Below are 16,341 nucleotides of genomic sequence, written 5' to 3' on the forward strand. Positions count from 1 at the left end.
TTCAATTTCCTCCCTGGTTATTGGCCTGTTCGGGTTTTCTATTTGTTCCTGTTCCAGTTTTGGTAGTTTGTGGCTTTCCAGGAATGCGTCCATTTCTTCTAGATTGCCTAATTTATTGGCGTATAGCTGTTCATAATATGTTTTTAAAATTGTTTGTATTTCCTTGGTGTTGGTAGTGATCTCTCCTTTCTCATTCATGATTTTATTAATTTGAGTCTTCTCTCTCTTCTTTTTAATAAGGCTGGCTAATGGTTTATCTGTCTTATTAATTCTTTCAAAAAACCAACTCCTGGTTCTGTTGATCTGTTCCACAGTTCTTCTGGTCTCGATTTTGTTGAGTTCTGCTCGAATCTTTATTAACTCTCTTCTTCTGCTGGGTGTAGGATCTATTTGCTGTTTTTTCTCTAGCTCCTTTATGTGTAAGGTTAGCTTTTGTATTTGAGTTCTTTCCAGTTTTTGAATGGATGCTTGTATTGCGATGTATTTCCCCCTTAGGACTGCTTTTGCTGCATCCCAAAGATTTTGAACGGTTGTATCCTCATTCTCATTAGTTTCCATGAATCTTTTTAATTCTTCCTTAATTTCCTGGTTGACCCTTTCATCTTTTAGCAGGATGGTCCTTAACCTCCACATGTTTGAGGTCCTTCCAAACTTCTTGTTGTGATTTAGTTCTAATTTCAAGGCATTATGGTCTGAGAATATGCAGGGGACGATCCCAATCTTTTGGTATCGGTTCAGACCTGATATGTGACCCAGTATGTGGTCCATTCTGGAGAAAGTTCCATGTGCACTTGAGAAGAATGTGTATTCAGTTGAGTTTGTAGGTAAAGTTCTGTAGATATCTGTGAAATCCATCTGGTTCACTGTATCATTTAAAGCTCTCGTTTCTTTGGAGATGTTGTGCTTAGAAGACCTATCGAGTATAGAAAGAGCTAGATTGAAGTCACCAAGTATAAGTGTATTATTATCTACGTATTTCTTCACTTTGTTTATTAATTGATTGATATATTTGGCAGCTCCCACATTCGGGGCATATATATTGAGTATTGTTAAGTCCTCTTGTTGGATAGATCCTTTAAGTATGATATAGTGTCCCTCTTCATCTCTCACTACAGTCTTCGGGGTAAATTTTAGTTTATCTGATATAAGGATGGCTACCCCTGCTTTCTTTTTGAGGACCATTTGTTTTGTTTTGTTTTTTAATTTTTTTTATTTATGATAGTCACAGAGAGAGAGAGAGAGAGAGAGGCAGAGACATAGGCAGAGGGAGAAGCAGGCTCCATGCACCAGGAGCCCAATGTGGGATTCGATCCTGGGTCTCCAGGATCGCGCCCTGAGCCAAAGGCAGGTGCTAAACTGCTGCGCCACCCAGGGATCCCTTGAGGACCATTTGAATGGCAAATGGTTCTCCAACCTTTTATTTTCAGGCTGTAGGTGTCCTTCTGTCTAAAATGAGTCTCTTGTAGACAGCAAATAGATGGGTCCTGCTTTTTTATCCAATCTGAAACCCTGCGCCTTTTGATGGGGTAATTAAGCCCGTTCACGTTCAGAGTTACTATTGAGAGATATGAGTTTAGTGTCACCATGATATCTATTCAGTCCTTGTTTTTGTGGATTATTCCACTGAAATTCTTCTTAAAGGGGAATTTTAAGAGTCCCCCTTAAAACGTTTTGCAGAGCTGGTTTGGAGGTCACATATTCTTTCAGTTCCTGCCTGTCTTGGAAGCTCTTTATCTCTCCTTCCATTTTGAATGAGAGCCTTGCTGGATAAAGTATTCTTGGTTGCATGTTCTTCTCATTTAGGACCCTGAATATATCCTGCCAGCCCTTTCTGGCCTGCCAGGTCTCTGTGGAGAGGTCTGCTGTTACCCTAATACTCCTCCCCATAAAAGTCAGGGATTTCTTGTCTCTTGCTGCTTTAAGGATCTTCTCTTTATCTTTGGAATTTGCAAGCTTAACTATTAAATGTCGAGGTGTTGAACGGTTTTTATTGATTTTAGGGGGGGATCTCTCTATTTCCTGGATCTGAATGCCTGTTTCCCTTCCCAGATTAGGAAAGTTTTCAGCTATGATTTGTTCAAATACATATTCTGGCCCTCTGGCCCTTTCGGCACCCTCGGGAACCCCAATTAAACGTAGGTTTTTCTTCCTCAGGCTGTCGTTTATTTCCCTTAATCTATCTTCATGGTCTTTTAATTGTTTGTCTCTTTTTTCCTCAGTTTCCCTCTTTGCCATCAACTTGTCTTCTATGTCACTCACTCGTTCTTCCACCTCGTTAATCCTCGTCGTTAGGACTTCTAGTTTGGATTGCATCTCATTCAATTGATTTTTAATTTCTGCCTGATTAGCTCTAAATTCTGCAGTCATGAAGTCTCTGGAGTCCTTTATGCTTTTTTCTAGAGCCATCAGTAGCTGTATAATAGTGCTTCTGAATTGGCTTTCTGACATTGAATTGTAATCCAGATTTTGTAACTCTGTGGGAGAGAGGACTGTTTCTGATTCTTTCTTTTGAGGTGAGGTTTTCCTTCTAGTCATTTTGCTCAGTGCAGAGTGGCAAAAAACAAGTTGTATTGGGAAAAGGAGAAAAAGAGAGAGAGAGAAGGAAAGAAAAGAGAAAAAGAAAAAAGGAAGAAAAAAAGAAAAAGAGAAAGAAAAAGAAAGAAAAAAAGGCTGGGGGAAGGAAACAAAAAAAAAAACACGGGAGTATATTCTGATTATACTTGATTCTGGAACTTGTCCGTCTAGTTGGTCTTCTGGGGGAGGGGCCTGTTGTGCTGATTTTCAGGTGTTAGCACTTGGGGGAGCTGCTCTGCCCCCTGCCTGGTGCAGGGCTCAGTGGGGGTTGTTTACCCCGTGAGGCCCCAGGAGGAACAACCGCAGTGGTGGGGCCAGCTCCAGAGCCCTAGAGTCAGCTCCCGCAGTAACTTCGGAGCTCTCCGTCTGCAGGGCCTGGAGGCTCCGGGCGGGGCCGCTGATCTGCTCAGCTCGGGGCAGGGGCGTCCTTGCGGTCCTGGGCCCTCCCGGCCTCTGCCTGTCCCGGGGGGAGGCCGGATCCCGGGCTGTGTCCCGGCGCCCTGTGCTCCTGGGCCTGCGCTGGTGGATTCGCGCTCCCGGCCACGCAGCCCCCTCCGCACAGAGCCTCTTCCACTGCCCAAGCCCCTCCGGGCTGCTCCCGGCCGCGCAGCCCCCTCTCCGCGGAGCCTCCCCCCGAGCCCCTCCGAGCTGCTCCCGGCCGCGCAGCCCCCTCTGCGGAGCCGCCACCCAAGCCCCTCCGAGCTGCTCCCGGGTCCGCAGTGTGCGCGCTGCAGCCCTTAGGGAGCTCGGTGCGCTCTCCCCGGGGCACAGGTGCCTGTTAGTGTCCCAGGGAGCCTGAGGGCATCCCCGCCCTCCTGGGGTCCTCCTCCAACTCCCTGCGAGGCCTTTCCACTGTGAAGATTGGTGAAGCTCCTGCTTTTCCGTGTCGGGGCTCTCCTGTCCTGGGGACACTAGCCCTGGCCTCAGCCCGGCTCCTCGTGGGGCCCCTCCCCCTTGGATGCCTTTTGTTTATTTCTTTTTCCCCCGGTGTTCCTACCTTGATAGAAGCCCGAACTCTTCTCACTGTAGCATTTCAGCTGTTCTCTCTTTAAATCTCAGGCCGAATTCATAGATTTTCAGGATAATTTGAAGGTTATCTAGGTAATTTGGTGGGGACAGGTGATTTGGAGACCCTACTCTTCCGCCATTTTGCCCCTCCTCCTAAAATGCCCTTTTAAAGAAATAACTGAGATTAGGTTTGTGAGATTCACCACCAATAATTCATGTATTGAGTCGGTCAGTCTTTTCACTGCTATGAAATGTTTTGCATGAATATTCCATAATTTTTCATTTTTCTGTTGGGACACTTACCTTGATTGCTGTCATTTAAAAAAATTTCAATTCAGTTAATTAGCATATAGTATATTATTGGTGTCAGAGGTAGAGGTCACTGATCCATCAGTCTTATATAATACCCAGTGCTCATTATATCACATGCCCTCCTTAATGTCCATCACCCAGTTGCCCTGTCCCCTCACACCACTCCCCTCCAATGGTCATCAGTTTGTTTCCTATGATTAAGAGTCTCTTAGGGTTTATCTCCCTCTCTGATTTAGTCTTGTTTTATTTTTCCCTTCCTTCTTCTGTGATCCTGTTTTTTTTTTTTTTAATTTTTTTTAGTTTTTATTAGTTTTTATTTTTTTTTAATTTTTTTTAAAAATTTATTTATAGAGACACACAGAGAGAGAGAGAGAGGCAGAGACACAGGCAGAGGGAGAAGCAGGCTCCATGCAACAAGCCTGATGTGGGACTTGATCCCGGGTCTCCAGGATCACACCACGGGCTGCAGGCGGCGCTAAACCGCTGAGCCACTGGGGCTGCCCTGTGATCCTGTTTTGTTTCTTAAATTCCACATATAAGTGAGATCATATGATACTTGTCTTTCACTGATGTATTTCGCTTATATAATACCCTTTAGTTTTTTCCGTGTCATTATAAATGGCAAGATTTCCTTTTTTGATGGATGAATAGTATTCCATTGTATATATACATCATATCTTCTTTATCTGTAGATCTGTCTATGGACATCTGGGCTCTTTCTGTAGTTTAGCTATTGTGGACATTGCTGCTATAAACATTGGATGCAAGTGCCCCTTCAGATCACAACATTTGTATGTTTGGGGTAAATATCTGGTAGTGCAATTGCTGGGTTATAGAGTAGTTCTATTTTCAGTTCTTTTGAGGAACCTCGGTACTATTTTCCAGAGTGACTGCACCAGCTTGTATTCCTACCAGCAATATAAGAGGGTTCCCCTTGCTCCGCATCCTCACCAACATCTGTCATTTTCTACTTGTTAATCTTAGCCATTCTGATTCATGTGAGGTGATATCCCACTGTGGTTTTGATTTGTATTTCCCTGATGCTGAGTCATGTTGAACATTTTTTCAAGAGTCTGTTGGCCATTTTTATGTCTTCTTTGGAGAAATGTCTGATCATGTCTTCTGCCCATTTCTTGATTTGGATTATTTGTTCTTTGAGTGTTGAATTTGGTAAGTTCTTTGTAGATTTTGGATACCTGTCCTTTATCTGATAAGACATTTGCAAATATCTTTTCCCATTTTGTCACTTGTCTTTTGGTTTTGTTGACTGTTGCCTTTGTTGTGCAAAAGCTTTTTGTCTTGATGAAGCCCCAAGAGTTCATTTTTGTCTTTGTTTCCCTTGCCTTTGAAGATGTGTCTAGCAAGAAGTTACTGCCATTGAAGGCAAAGAGGTTGCAGCTTGTATTCTCCTCCAGGATTTTAAGGGATTTCTGTCTCACATTCAGGTCTTTCATCCATTTTGAGTCTATTTTTGTGTATGGTTAATTAAACGGTCCAGTTTCTTTCTTTGGGATGCTCTCCAATTTTCCCAACACTATTTGTTGAAGAGGCTGCCTTTTTTCCCCTGGGATATTCTTTCCTGGTTTGTTGCAGATGAGTTGATCACAGAATTGAAGGTCCATTTCCGGGTTCTCTTCAGTTCCATTGATCTGTATGACTGTTTTTGTGCCACTACCATACTGTCTTGATGATAACAGCTTTGTAATAGAGTTGAAGTCTGGAATTGTGATGCCACCAGTTTTGGTTTTCTTTTTCAACATTCTTTTGGCTAGTTGAGGTCTTTTCTGGTTCCATACAAATTTTAGGATTGTTTGTTCCAGCTATGTGAAATAGTTGATGGTATTTTGATAGGGATTGCATTGGATGTGTAGCTTGCTTTTGCTTTGGGTAGCATAGACATTTTAACAGTATTTGTTCTTCCAATAGATTAGCATGGAACGTTTTTCCATTTCTTTGTGTCTTCCTCAATTTCTTTCATCAATGTTCTGTAGTTGTCAGAGTACAGATCCTTTGCCTCTTTGGTTAGGTTTATTCCTAGGTATCTTATGGTTTTGGGTGCATTTATAAGTGGATTGACTCCTTAATTTCTCTTTCTTTCTGTCTCAGTGTATAGAAAATACAACTGATTTCTGTGCATTGATTTTATATCCTACCACTTGCCGAATTCTTGTATGAGTTCAAGCAATTTTGGGATGGAGTCTTCTGAGTTTTCCACATGGAGTATCCTGTCATTGGCGAAGAGGGAGAGTTTGACTTCTTTGTCAATTTGGATGCCTTTTATTTCTTTTTGTTGTCTGATTGCTGAGGCTAGGACTAGTGCTATGTTGAACAGCAGTGGTGAGAGTGGACATCCCTCCATGTCCCTGACCTTAGGGAAAAAAATCTCTCCATTTTTTTCCCATTGAGAATGTGGGCTTTTTATATAAGGCTTTCATTATATTGAGGTATGTTCCCTCTGTTCCTACAGTGTGAAAGTTTTAATCAAGAAAGGATGCTGTACTCTGTCAAATGCTTTTTTCTTCATCTACTGAGAAGATCATATGGTTTTGTCCTTTCTTTTATTAATGTGGTATATCACATTGATTTGTGGATGTTGAACCACCTTTGCAGCCTAGGAATAAATCCCACTTGGTTGTGGTAAATAGTCCTTTCAATGTAATGTTGGATTCTATTGGCTAGTATTTTGGTGAGAATTTTGGCGTCCGTGTTCATCAGGGATATTGGTCTGTAATTCTCTTCTTTGGTGGGATCTTTGGTTTTGGGATCAATGTAATACTGGCCTCATAGAGTTCAGAAATTTTCCTTCCATTTATATTTTTTGAAATAGCTTCAAAAGAATAGGTATTAATTCTTCTTTACATGTTTTGTAGAATTCCCCTGGAAAGCCATGTGGCCCTGAAATCTTATTTGTTGGGAGGTTTTTGATTATTGTTTTGATTTCCTTACTGGTCATGGGTCTGTTCAGAATTTCTTCCTGTTTAAGTTTTGGTAGTTTATATGTCTCTAGGAATGCATCCATATCTTCCAGATCACCTAATTTGTTGGCATGTAGTTACTCGTAATATGTTCTTATAATTGTTTGCATTTCTTTGGTTTTGGTTGTGATCTCTCCTCTTTCATTCATGATTTATTTATTTGGGTCTTTTCTCTTTTCTTTTTGACAAGTATGGCCAGGGGTTTCTTGATCTTATTAATTCTTTCAAAGTATCAGTTCCTAGTTTTGTTGATATGTTCTACTGTTCTTTTTGATTTCTGCTCTAATCTCTGTTAATTCTTTTCTCCTGCTGGGTTTAACTTTTATTTGCCATTCTTTCTCCAGCTTCTTTAGGTGTAAGGTTAGGTTGTGTGTTTGAGACCTTTCTTATTTCTTGAGAAAGGCTTGTATTGCTATGTACTTCCCTCTTAGGACTGCCTTTGCTGCATCTCAAAGGTTTTAAATAGTTGTGTTTTCATTTTCATTTGTTTCCATCAATTTTTTAAAATATTTCTTTATTACTGGTTGGCCCATTCATTCTTTACCAGAATGCTCTTTAACCTCCATGTATTTGAATCCTTTCCAAATTTCCTCTTATGAATGAGTTCAAATTTCAAAGCATGATGGTTTGAAAATAAACAGGGAATGAATGATCCCAGTCCCATGGTACTGGTTGAAACCTGATTTGTGACCAAGTATGTGATCTCTTCCGGAGAAAGTTCCTTGTGCACTCGAGAAGAATGTGTTTCCCATTGCTTTAGGGTAGAATGCTCTGAATATATCTGTGAAGTCCATCTGTTCCAGTGTGTCATCAAATCCCCTTGTTTCCTTGTTGATCTTTTGCTTAGATGATCTGTCCATTCTGGTGAGTGAGATGATAAAGTCCCCTACTATTCTTGTATTATTATCAGTGTGTTTCTTTAATTTTGTTATTAATTGGTTTATATAATTAGTTGCTCCCATGTTGTTTTATTTCCTTGGACCATCATCATCAAAATTAGTGTTTGAGAAACTTTATATGTTTATCTTAGAGGATTGTTTATTGCTAACTGGCAGTGGAGATTTCCTTGGGTTTTAGTGTACTACTTTGTTTATGCTTTGCTTCAGTATTTTGCAGAATCCATATTATCCTCAAGAAAGTATTGTTCAAGTATTTTGAAGTTTTAAAGTATTTTGATGTAACATAGATATCTTTAAAATTCTTACAAATCAATACAAAGTAGTTGAAGCCTCCATGGTATATAGCCTTAAGTATTTTAGTAAACTACAATACCTGTGTGCCAGATGATGATGTTAAAATAGTTATTAATGAAACTGAAATGACGTTTTACATTTATGTTTGGATTTATTAGATGTGAAGACATGGTAGATGTGCGAAGGTTAAAGATGCTTCAGATGGTGCAGTTGTTTAAATGTGAAGAAGATGCTGCCCAGGTAAAAGATCAATCAGGCACATGATATAGTTGTCTTTTCTTAAAAGATGGATTTCACCTACCTATAAAAAAAAAGTGTACTTATTATGGTCCTAAGAAAGTGAATGCATTAAGTCAAATTCTAGTTTATGTTATTAAAATAATAAAGTATTTATTTCTAGTTATTTTACTAGTCTCAGTTGACTTATCTTCTCAATGAAATCCTCTATTGAGCTAGAAATTGGGATTATTTATTATTGTTGACTTACTTGTTGGTTATGTGCTAAGGTTAAGGCTGGTGTAGCACATTTCTTTTTTAACCTGTAAGAGGGTTTTTCACCTAGATAAACAATAAGTTATCTTTGTATAGTTAGCATTGGGGAACATCATTTTAGCTTGATCTAGAAGAACTTTATGATTTTAAATAACATAAATCTGTAATGAGATTCAAGTAAGATCAATATTATATAAACACATGATCTTTTTTTGTAATTTAAATTAAATTATTTAACATATAGTGTATTATTAGTTTCAGAGGTAGAGGTCAATGATTCATCAGTCTTCTATGATACCCAGTGCTCAGACATTAAGGAGAACACACAATCTTCTATTAATACAAATTATGTGCTTAATAGCACTTCTAAAAAAGTGCTTCCCTTTAATACGTTATGTCCTTAGATTTCAAAAATTTTGAGGGGGAGGAAAGGTCCTTAATTCATGTAACTTTCATTGAATGAAATAAGCTATTAAGAATTTAGGTTATAACTAATGGATTAATTAATCATGTGGTAGTAACTTTTCTTTTTATAAATGTGATGTTTTTGATATAATAAGAGTTATGGATCCACCTTCATTGTTTTTATTTTTATTTAGGCAGTAGAATGGCTAAGTGAACTTCTGGATGCCCTGCTTAAGACCCACATCAGATTGGGTGATGATGCTCAGGAAACGAAAGTTTTACTGGAAAAGCATAGAAAATTTGTTGATGTTGCACAGGTGCAGAACTGGTTATCTTCCTTTTCTACAAGCTCAGTGTTTGAATAGCTTTCTGCATGATTATAATGTAACTTAACCCTCCAAGTCCAAGAAGGTTAGTTATGTTATTCCAGAAATATCACAGAACTAAGAAAATGTCAGCTGGTGCATCAAAAGTAGCCTGCATAAACTTGAGAGGGTTTATGTTTTCCTGAATACAGGTTCTGTATACTCCCTCTGATACATATGTTTTATATTATGCCATGTTTTAGGCAATCCAACTGTTCATTAACAAAAGTTAATGAGAAATAAGTGTTCCTATTGGTAAAGTAGAAACCAGTTTCTGCATCTTACCGGTGTTACTGTAACAATATAGACTGTGTGTGTGTGTGTGTGTGTGTGTGTGTGTGTGTAAAGTAACTTAATTTATTTTCCCTAATAATTGAGCTCTCAGTGAACAGTTGTGGTTTCCTGTATGGGATATAAAGTGGCCTATAAAGAGCCCATCGTCATCTACTTGTTTTGGTTAATGAATGGCCTGTGGAATTGAGAAGACTGAGACGGGGAAAGCAGAATGAAAGAACAAAGCGTAATAAAAAAGAAACTTACCAAAAATTCCAAGTATTGCTTCCCCATCCGTTTTTTTATATCTGCAGTTAATTTGTAGTAGTAAGTGCCAGTGGAGTCATTCAGTATTGATTTCCAGTAGTGTTATGTATTTGCAGCCACAGTCTTTCCTGCACACTTTCCCTTCTCTCTTTTCAGAATTCTTTTATTACAATTTCATGTTTACTTTTTCTTTTTTAGAGCACTTACGACTATGGAAGACAGTTGCTACAGGCCACAGTTGTGTTGTGTCAGTCTCTGCGCTGCACATCTCGATCATCTGGAGACACACTTCCTCGACTGAACAGAGTATGGAAACAATTTACAATAGCATCTGAAGAGAGAGTGCATAGGCTGGAAATGGCTATTGCATTTCACTCAAATGCCGAAAAGGTTTGCTTCTTTAAAAATGTAGCCTCAGTAGACTTTATTGTGTATGTTTAAAATGTATTAATTTTAATTATGTGATTATAATTATGTGATTAACCTGTGCTTTTCCCCTGAACTTATATTAATTCCATTGTTTAAAGTTTGTTTATATATAATAATGTCTTAGAGAGTTCAAATCAAATTCTCCTAGTAATCCATACCAGTGCTTGTTTACTGTGAATTGGAGAAATCCAAAACCATCTAGGAGTCCTCTCTCAACAGAACTTCTCTTCTTACGATATCTATATCTAACCCCCAGAATGAGCTCTTTATCTTTAGGGTGTCACGGCTCTCATCGCTTTCATTAACTGAAGAAAGGATACTTTGCAACTATTGCAACTACTGCAACTACTACTAATTGTCATCAATATTTTTTAAAAGGGCACTTTTAATTTAATAATGTTTAGAGACTACCCAACTAAAATGAGATAGAGATAAAATAAAACCTTTTTTTCATGTGTTATTTTTAAAGATTCATTGTAGAATTTATTATTTAATGAATTCAATAGTCCCAGAGGCCAAAAATGAAATATGTTGTATTATTTGGGCAGATTTTCAGTAGAGCCCTTTTCTTAACTCTGCACAGAGAAAATTTATAGCACTAAACCCTAACATTTCCACTCTGAAGAGGAGCTTTGTTATGTAGTTAACTTTGTTTTGATCTTTCACAATGAAAGTTTACATGTGGGGGATGTTCAATACAATATGAAATCTGAGAAACAGAAGATATAAATGTGATACAGCCTAGTCTGTAGAACGTAAGAGATGTGACCAGGAGTCTCTAGAATTGGGCGGTTGCTGTCTGTGTTCTACTGTACCTCTGTTGAGAAGTGTTTATAGTTAACTCTTGCTGAGTTGGTCACTGAACTCTGCATGTCAGTGTTATGGTTTAAAGTAGGCCTAACGGTGAAGGTGAAAGGTTATAAAATGGTTTAACTTGTTTATCTACTGATTGTTTTAATGAAACGTTTTTATTGAAGTATATTAACATGGAAAAGTGTATAGATCATAAATATTCAGTCAATTTGTTGAATTAAGCCTGTTTGATGAATTTTCACAAAGTGAGCATGCCTGTGTAATCAACACACTATTCAAAGAACAGAACATTACCAGCACCCCAGAAGCTCTCACACCGTCTTTTAGTGACGCTGCTCCTGCTGCCCCTCTGTCCTGTTCAAGGGTGACTACTGGCCCAGTTTCTAACAATACAGATAACTTTTTAAGATGTTGCTTTTACAATGTATCTGCAAGGTGACTCTGGAAAACAATATGGAGGTTCCTCAGAAAGTTAAAAATAGAACTGCCCTTCAATCCAGCAGTCTCACTGTTAGGTATTTACTCAAAGAATGCACAAATACTAATTCAAAGGGATACATGCCCCCTGATGTTGATAACAGCATTACCTACAATAACCAAGTTATGGAAGTAGCCCAAGTGTCCATCCATACATGAATAGATAAAGAAAATGTGGGGTATACACAAAAGATTTCAGCTATAAAAAAAGAATGAAATCTTGCCTTTAACACCACCTGTATGGAACTAGAGAGGATTATGCTAAGCGAAATAAGTCTAAGAGAAATACAAATACCATGTGATTTCATTCATGTGGAATTCAAGAAACAAAACAAATGAGTAAAGGGGAAAAAAAGACAAATCAAGAAACAGACTTAACTATAGAAAATAGATTGATGTTATCAGAGGGAAGGTGGGGAGGTTAGGTTAAATAGGTGATGGGATTAAGGGGTGCACTTATGATGAACACCAGGTTGATTCACTGTATTGTACACCTGAAACTAATACTACACTGTATGTTAACTGACTAGAATTTAAATAAAAACTTAAAAAAATAAAATGTATCTGCAAAGACATTTTAAGATCTAGACTTCTTTAAGAGATCATAGAAGAATATAAATGGTTGAGGGATGCCTGGGTAGCTCAGTGGTTTAGCATCTGCCTTCAGCTCAGGGCGTGATCCCAGAGTCCTGGGATCAAGTCCTGCATCAGGCTCCCCTCAAAGGAGCCTGCTTCTCCCTCTGCTTGTGTCTCTGCCTATCTCTCTGTGTCTTGTTAATAAATAAGAAAGTCTTAAAAAAAAAAAAAAAAACTATGCAAATGGTTGAGTTTTTTGCATAGGAAATTAATGCTCCTTTTTCTTCTGCTACATGGCCTTTATCATGCTTATAATAAGCACAATTTAAGGGCAGCCTGGTGGCTCAGCGGTTTAGTGCTGCCTTCAGCCCAGGGCCTGATCCTGGAGACCTGGGAGTCCTATGTGGGTTCCCTGCATGGAGCCTGCTTCTCCCTCTGCCTGTGTCTCTGCCTCTCTCTCTCTCTCTGTCTCTCTCTCTGTCTCATGAATAAATAAAATCTTTAAAAAAAATAAGCACAATTACTCTTTAAAGATTAAAGAAGATTAAGATTCTTTAGTGTTCAAGCCTTTGTAAAGCTTTTTGTTATCAGATATTATTTTCTTCTTGACTGTGTTTTATATTTAAACGTAAATATTAACTATAAGCAACTTGTATAATGACTGGGAAAATATTTAAATTAGATCTAGAAATTTATATAAAGTTATTTATGAATAATGCTGAAGTAGATTGGATTAAGTATAATGGAAAAAAGTTACAAAAATAAATACTTCTTTTTCTTCTCCCTTTCCCACATTTTGTAGTTTTTTTCATATAATCTGGTGTGTATCTTATACTTTTTTTTTTAAGATTTTATTTATTTATTCATGAGAGACAGAGAGAGGTAGAGACACAGGCAGAGGGAGAAGCAGGCTCTCCTCAGGAAGCCCGATGCAGGACTCGATCCCCGGACCCTGGGATCATGCCCTGAGCTGAAGGCAGACGCTCAACCACTGAGCCACCCAGGTGTCCCTGTATCCCAGACTTAAAGCACATCTCAGTTTGGACTAGCCACCTTTCAAGTGCTCACTAGGCTGATTGCTATTATATTGACTAATGTGGGCTAATACCTATAGACTTAGCTATTATAAATTATAGCAGTTTCTTTATTCTTTTCTCTCCCCTTGTTAAATTTAAATGGTAATAGTTAAGGAAAATTGTATTAAAGACTGTAGAACTTCCTATATTTGAATTTTAACCTTAATGGTTTACATCAGGTAAGTCAGCAGATCAGGGTTTTTAAAAATTTTACTTATTTATTCATGCGAGACAAGGAGAAAGAAGCAGAGACATAGGCAGCGGGAGAAGCGGGCTCCATGCAGGGACCCCGATGTGGGACTTGATCCCGGGATCCCGGGATCCGGCCCTGAGCCAAAAGCAGATGCTCAGTGGCTGAGCCACTCAGGCGTCCCAGCAGATCAGTTTTTAAAATAAGTGTAAAGTGCCTATGTAGGTCATCCCATCAGTTATGTGTCTGAACTCTGAGTATATGTTGTTTTGGATTTATATTTTCTTTCATTTTTGAAGTCTGTAAGCTGTTTGAGGTCAAAATCTGTATCTCAGTCATATTGCAAGCTGCTAAATAAATAAACATTTAGTACAATAAAGAATGGATGAATGAAGGGATACTTCTTAAGCGCAGTTTGAACTTATTTTTCAAGTAGTAGTTTAGTATTTTTTTTTTCTTGGAAATCTCTATAGGCCTTTATACTCCAATTACATATTGTTAGTAAGGATTATGTATTTCATTTTGTTTGAATATTTTGAGCCAGCTTCACCAGTAATGAATCTTGTACAGTGGTGGACATAGAGATGCTAAGAACAAAACAAAAACACCTTCAGTCTTCTGAATTTACGTGAGCTTGATTGCTTTTCTATATCTCTTGATTGATGTTGCCATTTTATTTGTTGCAGATTTTGCAAGACTGTCCAGAAGAGCCTGAAGCTATTAACGATGAGGAGCAATTTGATGAAATTGAAGCAGTTGGGAAATCACTTTTGGATAGATTAACTGTTCCTGTAGTTTATCCTGATGGGTATGGTACATGTTCTTATAATTTTGTCTTTTTATTTGTGAGGTCTTAAAATGAAATCATCAAGAGAGGAAAATATATTTTTTTAAAAAGCCGAGTAAATTAGCTCTGGTCCACATCTTCAGTTCCACAATAAATTGGTTTGTAATGAAAAGAAATACAAACTCGGCTCTTAGCAGCAGTAGTAGTTGGTACTTGCTGCTGTCAAATGTGGTGCATCTTGACAGCTTAATATAGAAGGTTGATATCCTGGGGTCCTAGCCTTCGCTCTGGTGATAGGGAGTAGGGTGCCTCTGGATTTCATCCAAGGAAGTGAGGGGAGTAGTGGGGTATAATGTTTAATGAGCTTTATAACATACTAAACATCGAGTTAAACACTTCACCTCATTATTTTTGATCAAACAGGTTTCGTTAGAGATAGAAATCTGAAGCTCAGAAAGATTAAGTGAGGTACTCAGGATTTCACAGCTTCTAAGTGGAATTGGCATACAGTTTTAGGTTGGTCCAACTCTGAACCCATTCTCTTTTCTCTATGCTATATAGAGTCCCAGTTTATTCATTTGTAGAATGATGGGGACCTGATTCCCACATTGCTTTCTATTTTAAAAGTTAATAATAAAAGTAAGAAGTAATCTCATGCAAATCAGTGGGCCAGTAAATGAGTCTGAAAGAGCTTCATCCCTGAGGATCTTGACCTTCTCAGTGAAAATAATTTAGAGATAATCCAGAGGATATTTAATTCAGATGACAGAGAAACCAAATCATTGGATGCATCTATCCTTACACTGTAGTATAGTGTAACGGATAAGATTGTGGACTCTGGAATCAGATATCTTGGGTTTAAATCTCAGCTCTCCACTTACTAGCTGTAACACCTTGGGCACCCTATTCAGCCATTCTGTGCCTCAATTCTTTCATCTAAAAATAGGGATATATTATTTATACCTTTTCAGGTTATAGGGCAGGGGAATTAACATGAGCTCAATGTGTATAAATTACTTAAAACGAATCTAGCACAGGGGTGCCTTGGTGGCTCAGTTGGTTGAGTGTCTTACTCTTGATTTTAGCTCAGGTCATGATCTCAGGGTTATGGGATCCAGCCCTCAGCCAGGCTCTGTGCTGAATTCAAAGCCTGCCCTCTCTCCCCTTACCTCCACTTGCACTCTGTCTTTATAATAAATAAATACAATCTTAAAAAGAAAGAAAAAACAGAAAAACCCAAAATCTGAAACATAGTAAATGCCAGTACTACCATGTCATGAACTTTAGATCATTATTTAGAATTGATTTGGGGAAGATACAATTCTGTTCCATTGAAAGAATATATAATTCATAATCTATATGTAGATAATCTTTGGCCACAGCCAAAATTGAAACCATCAGAAGTAGCCTAAAATCATGTTAGATATCTGCAATGTATAAAAAAAAATCTAAAATTTTATAATTCAGCTTGTAACAATATTAGAGGGCTGCCTTCATGGTGCTCATTCCAGGGAACCCTCCACCCCCATTTCTGTGCTTTATAACCAGTTGTTAGCACTGTCTCCATTCTACTCAGGTCAGCCTAGGAGCATCTAAAACTAGTATTTTTGTTTGTACTTCTCCTCTTGTATTCTACAAATAGTCCATGTAACACTTCCTCATGTTTTTAAGATTGAAGAATAAATTAGTACTGTATATTCAGATTTCATAACCACCACCTTTAATACTTGTAATTGTTATTCTGTTCCATTTGTATGAAAACCTGTTGATGCTAGTTTAGCAGTAAGCTTATTCAGATTTATTTTTGTAACATTGTCCTGGAAAAATAAAAGAAATTAGATGATCTTCCTGGATTCACTAAAGAATCCGGTTCCAATGCTGGTTTTCCCACTATGTGATCCTAGTTAAATCATTTAATTTTCTAGGTCTTAGTTTTCTGATTTTAAAAAATACAGAGCTCAACCAGATAATTTCTAAGAACTCTTCTAGCTCTAAAAGATTCTCTGACTCTGAATACAGAATCTTTTCAAGTAGGATAGCATTAAATCATTTTGTCTGTTAAAGTCCCAAATGATGCCTTAACATAAAACAGGTATTTTACTTGCCAACTGTATTAGACAACTGGTGTA

General features: G+C 38.1%; 1 protein-coding gene across 2 annotated transcripts in view; it reads left to right on the forward strand.

Annotated features, from left to right (window-relative positions):
* SESTD1 (SEC14 and spectrin domain containing 1) overlaps positions 1-16,341 on the forward strand; it is a 143,110-nt gene that overhangs the window by 119,029 nt on the left and 7,740 nt on the right. The window contains exons 14-17 of one of the 2 annotated variants that reach the window (XM_077883276.1): positions 8,221-8,302; positions 9,154-9,276; positions 10,063-10,254; positions 14,112-14,233. In XM_077883276.1, the coding sequence (XP_077739402.1) occupies positions 8,221-8,302; positions 9,154-9,276; positions 10,063-10,254; positions 14,112-14,233 (519 nt within the window). Of the gene's footprint in view, positions 1-8,220; positions 8,303-9,153; positions 9,371-10,062; positions 10,255-14,111; positions 14,234-16,341 lie in introns of those variants that run through there. The other variant, XM_077883277.1, reaches the window with a different exon arrangement.

Source organism: Canis aureus, chromosome 34 (genome assembly GCF_053574225.1).
Source record: "Canis aureus isolate CA01 chromosome 34, VMU_Caureus_v.1.0, whole genome shotgun sequence".
Lineage (NCBI taxonomy): Eukaryota > Metazoa > Chordata > Mammalia > Carnivora > Canidae > Canis > Canis aureus.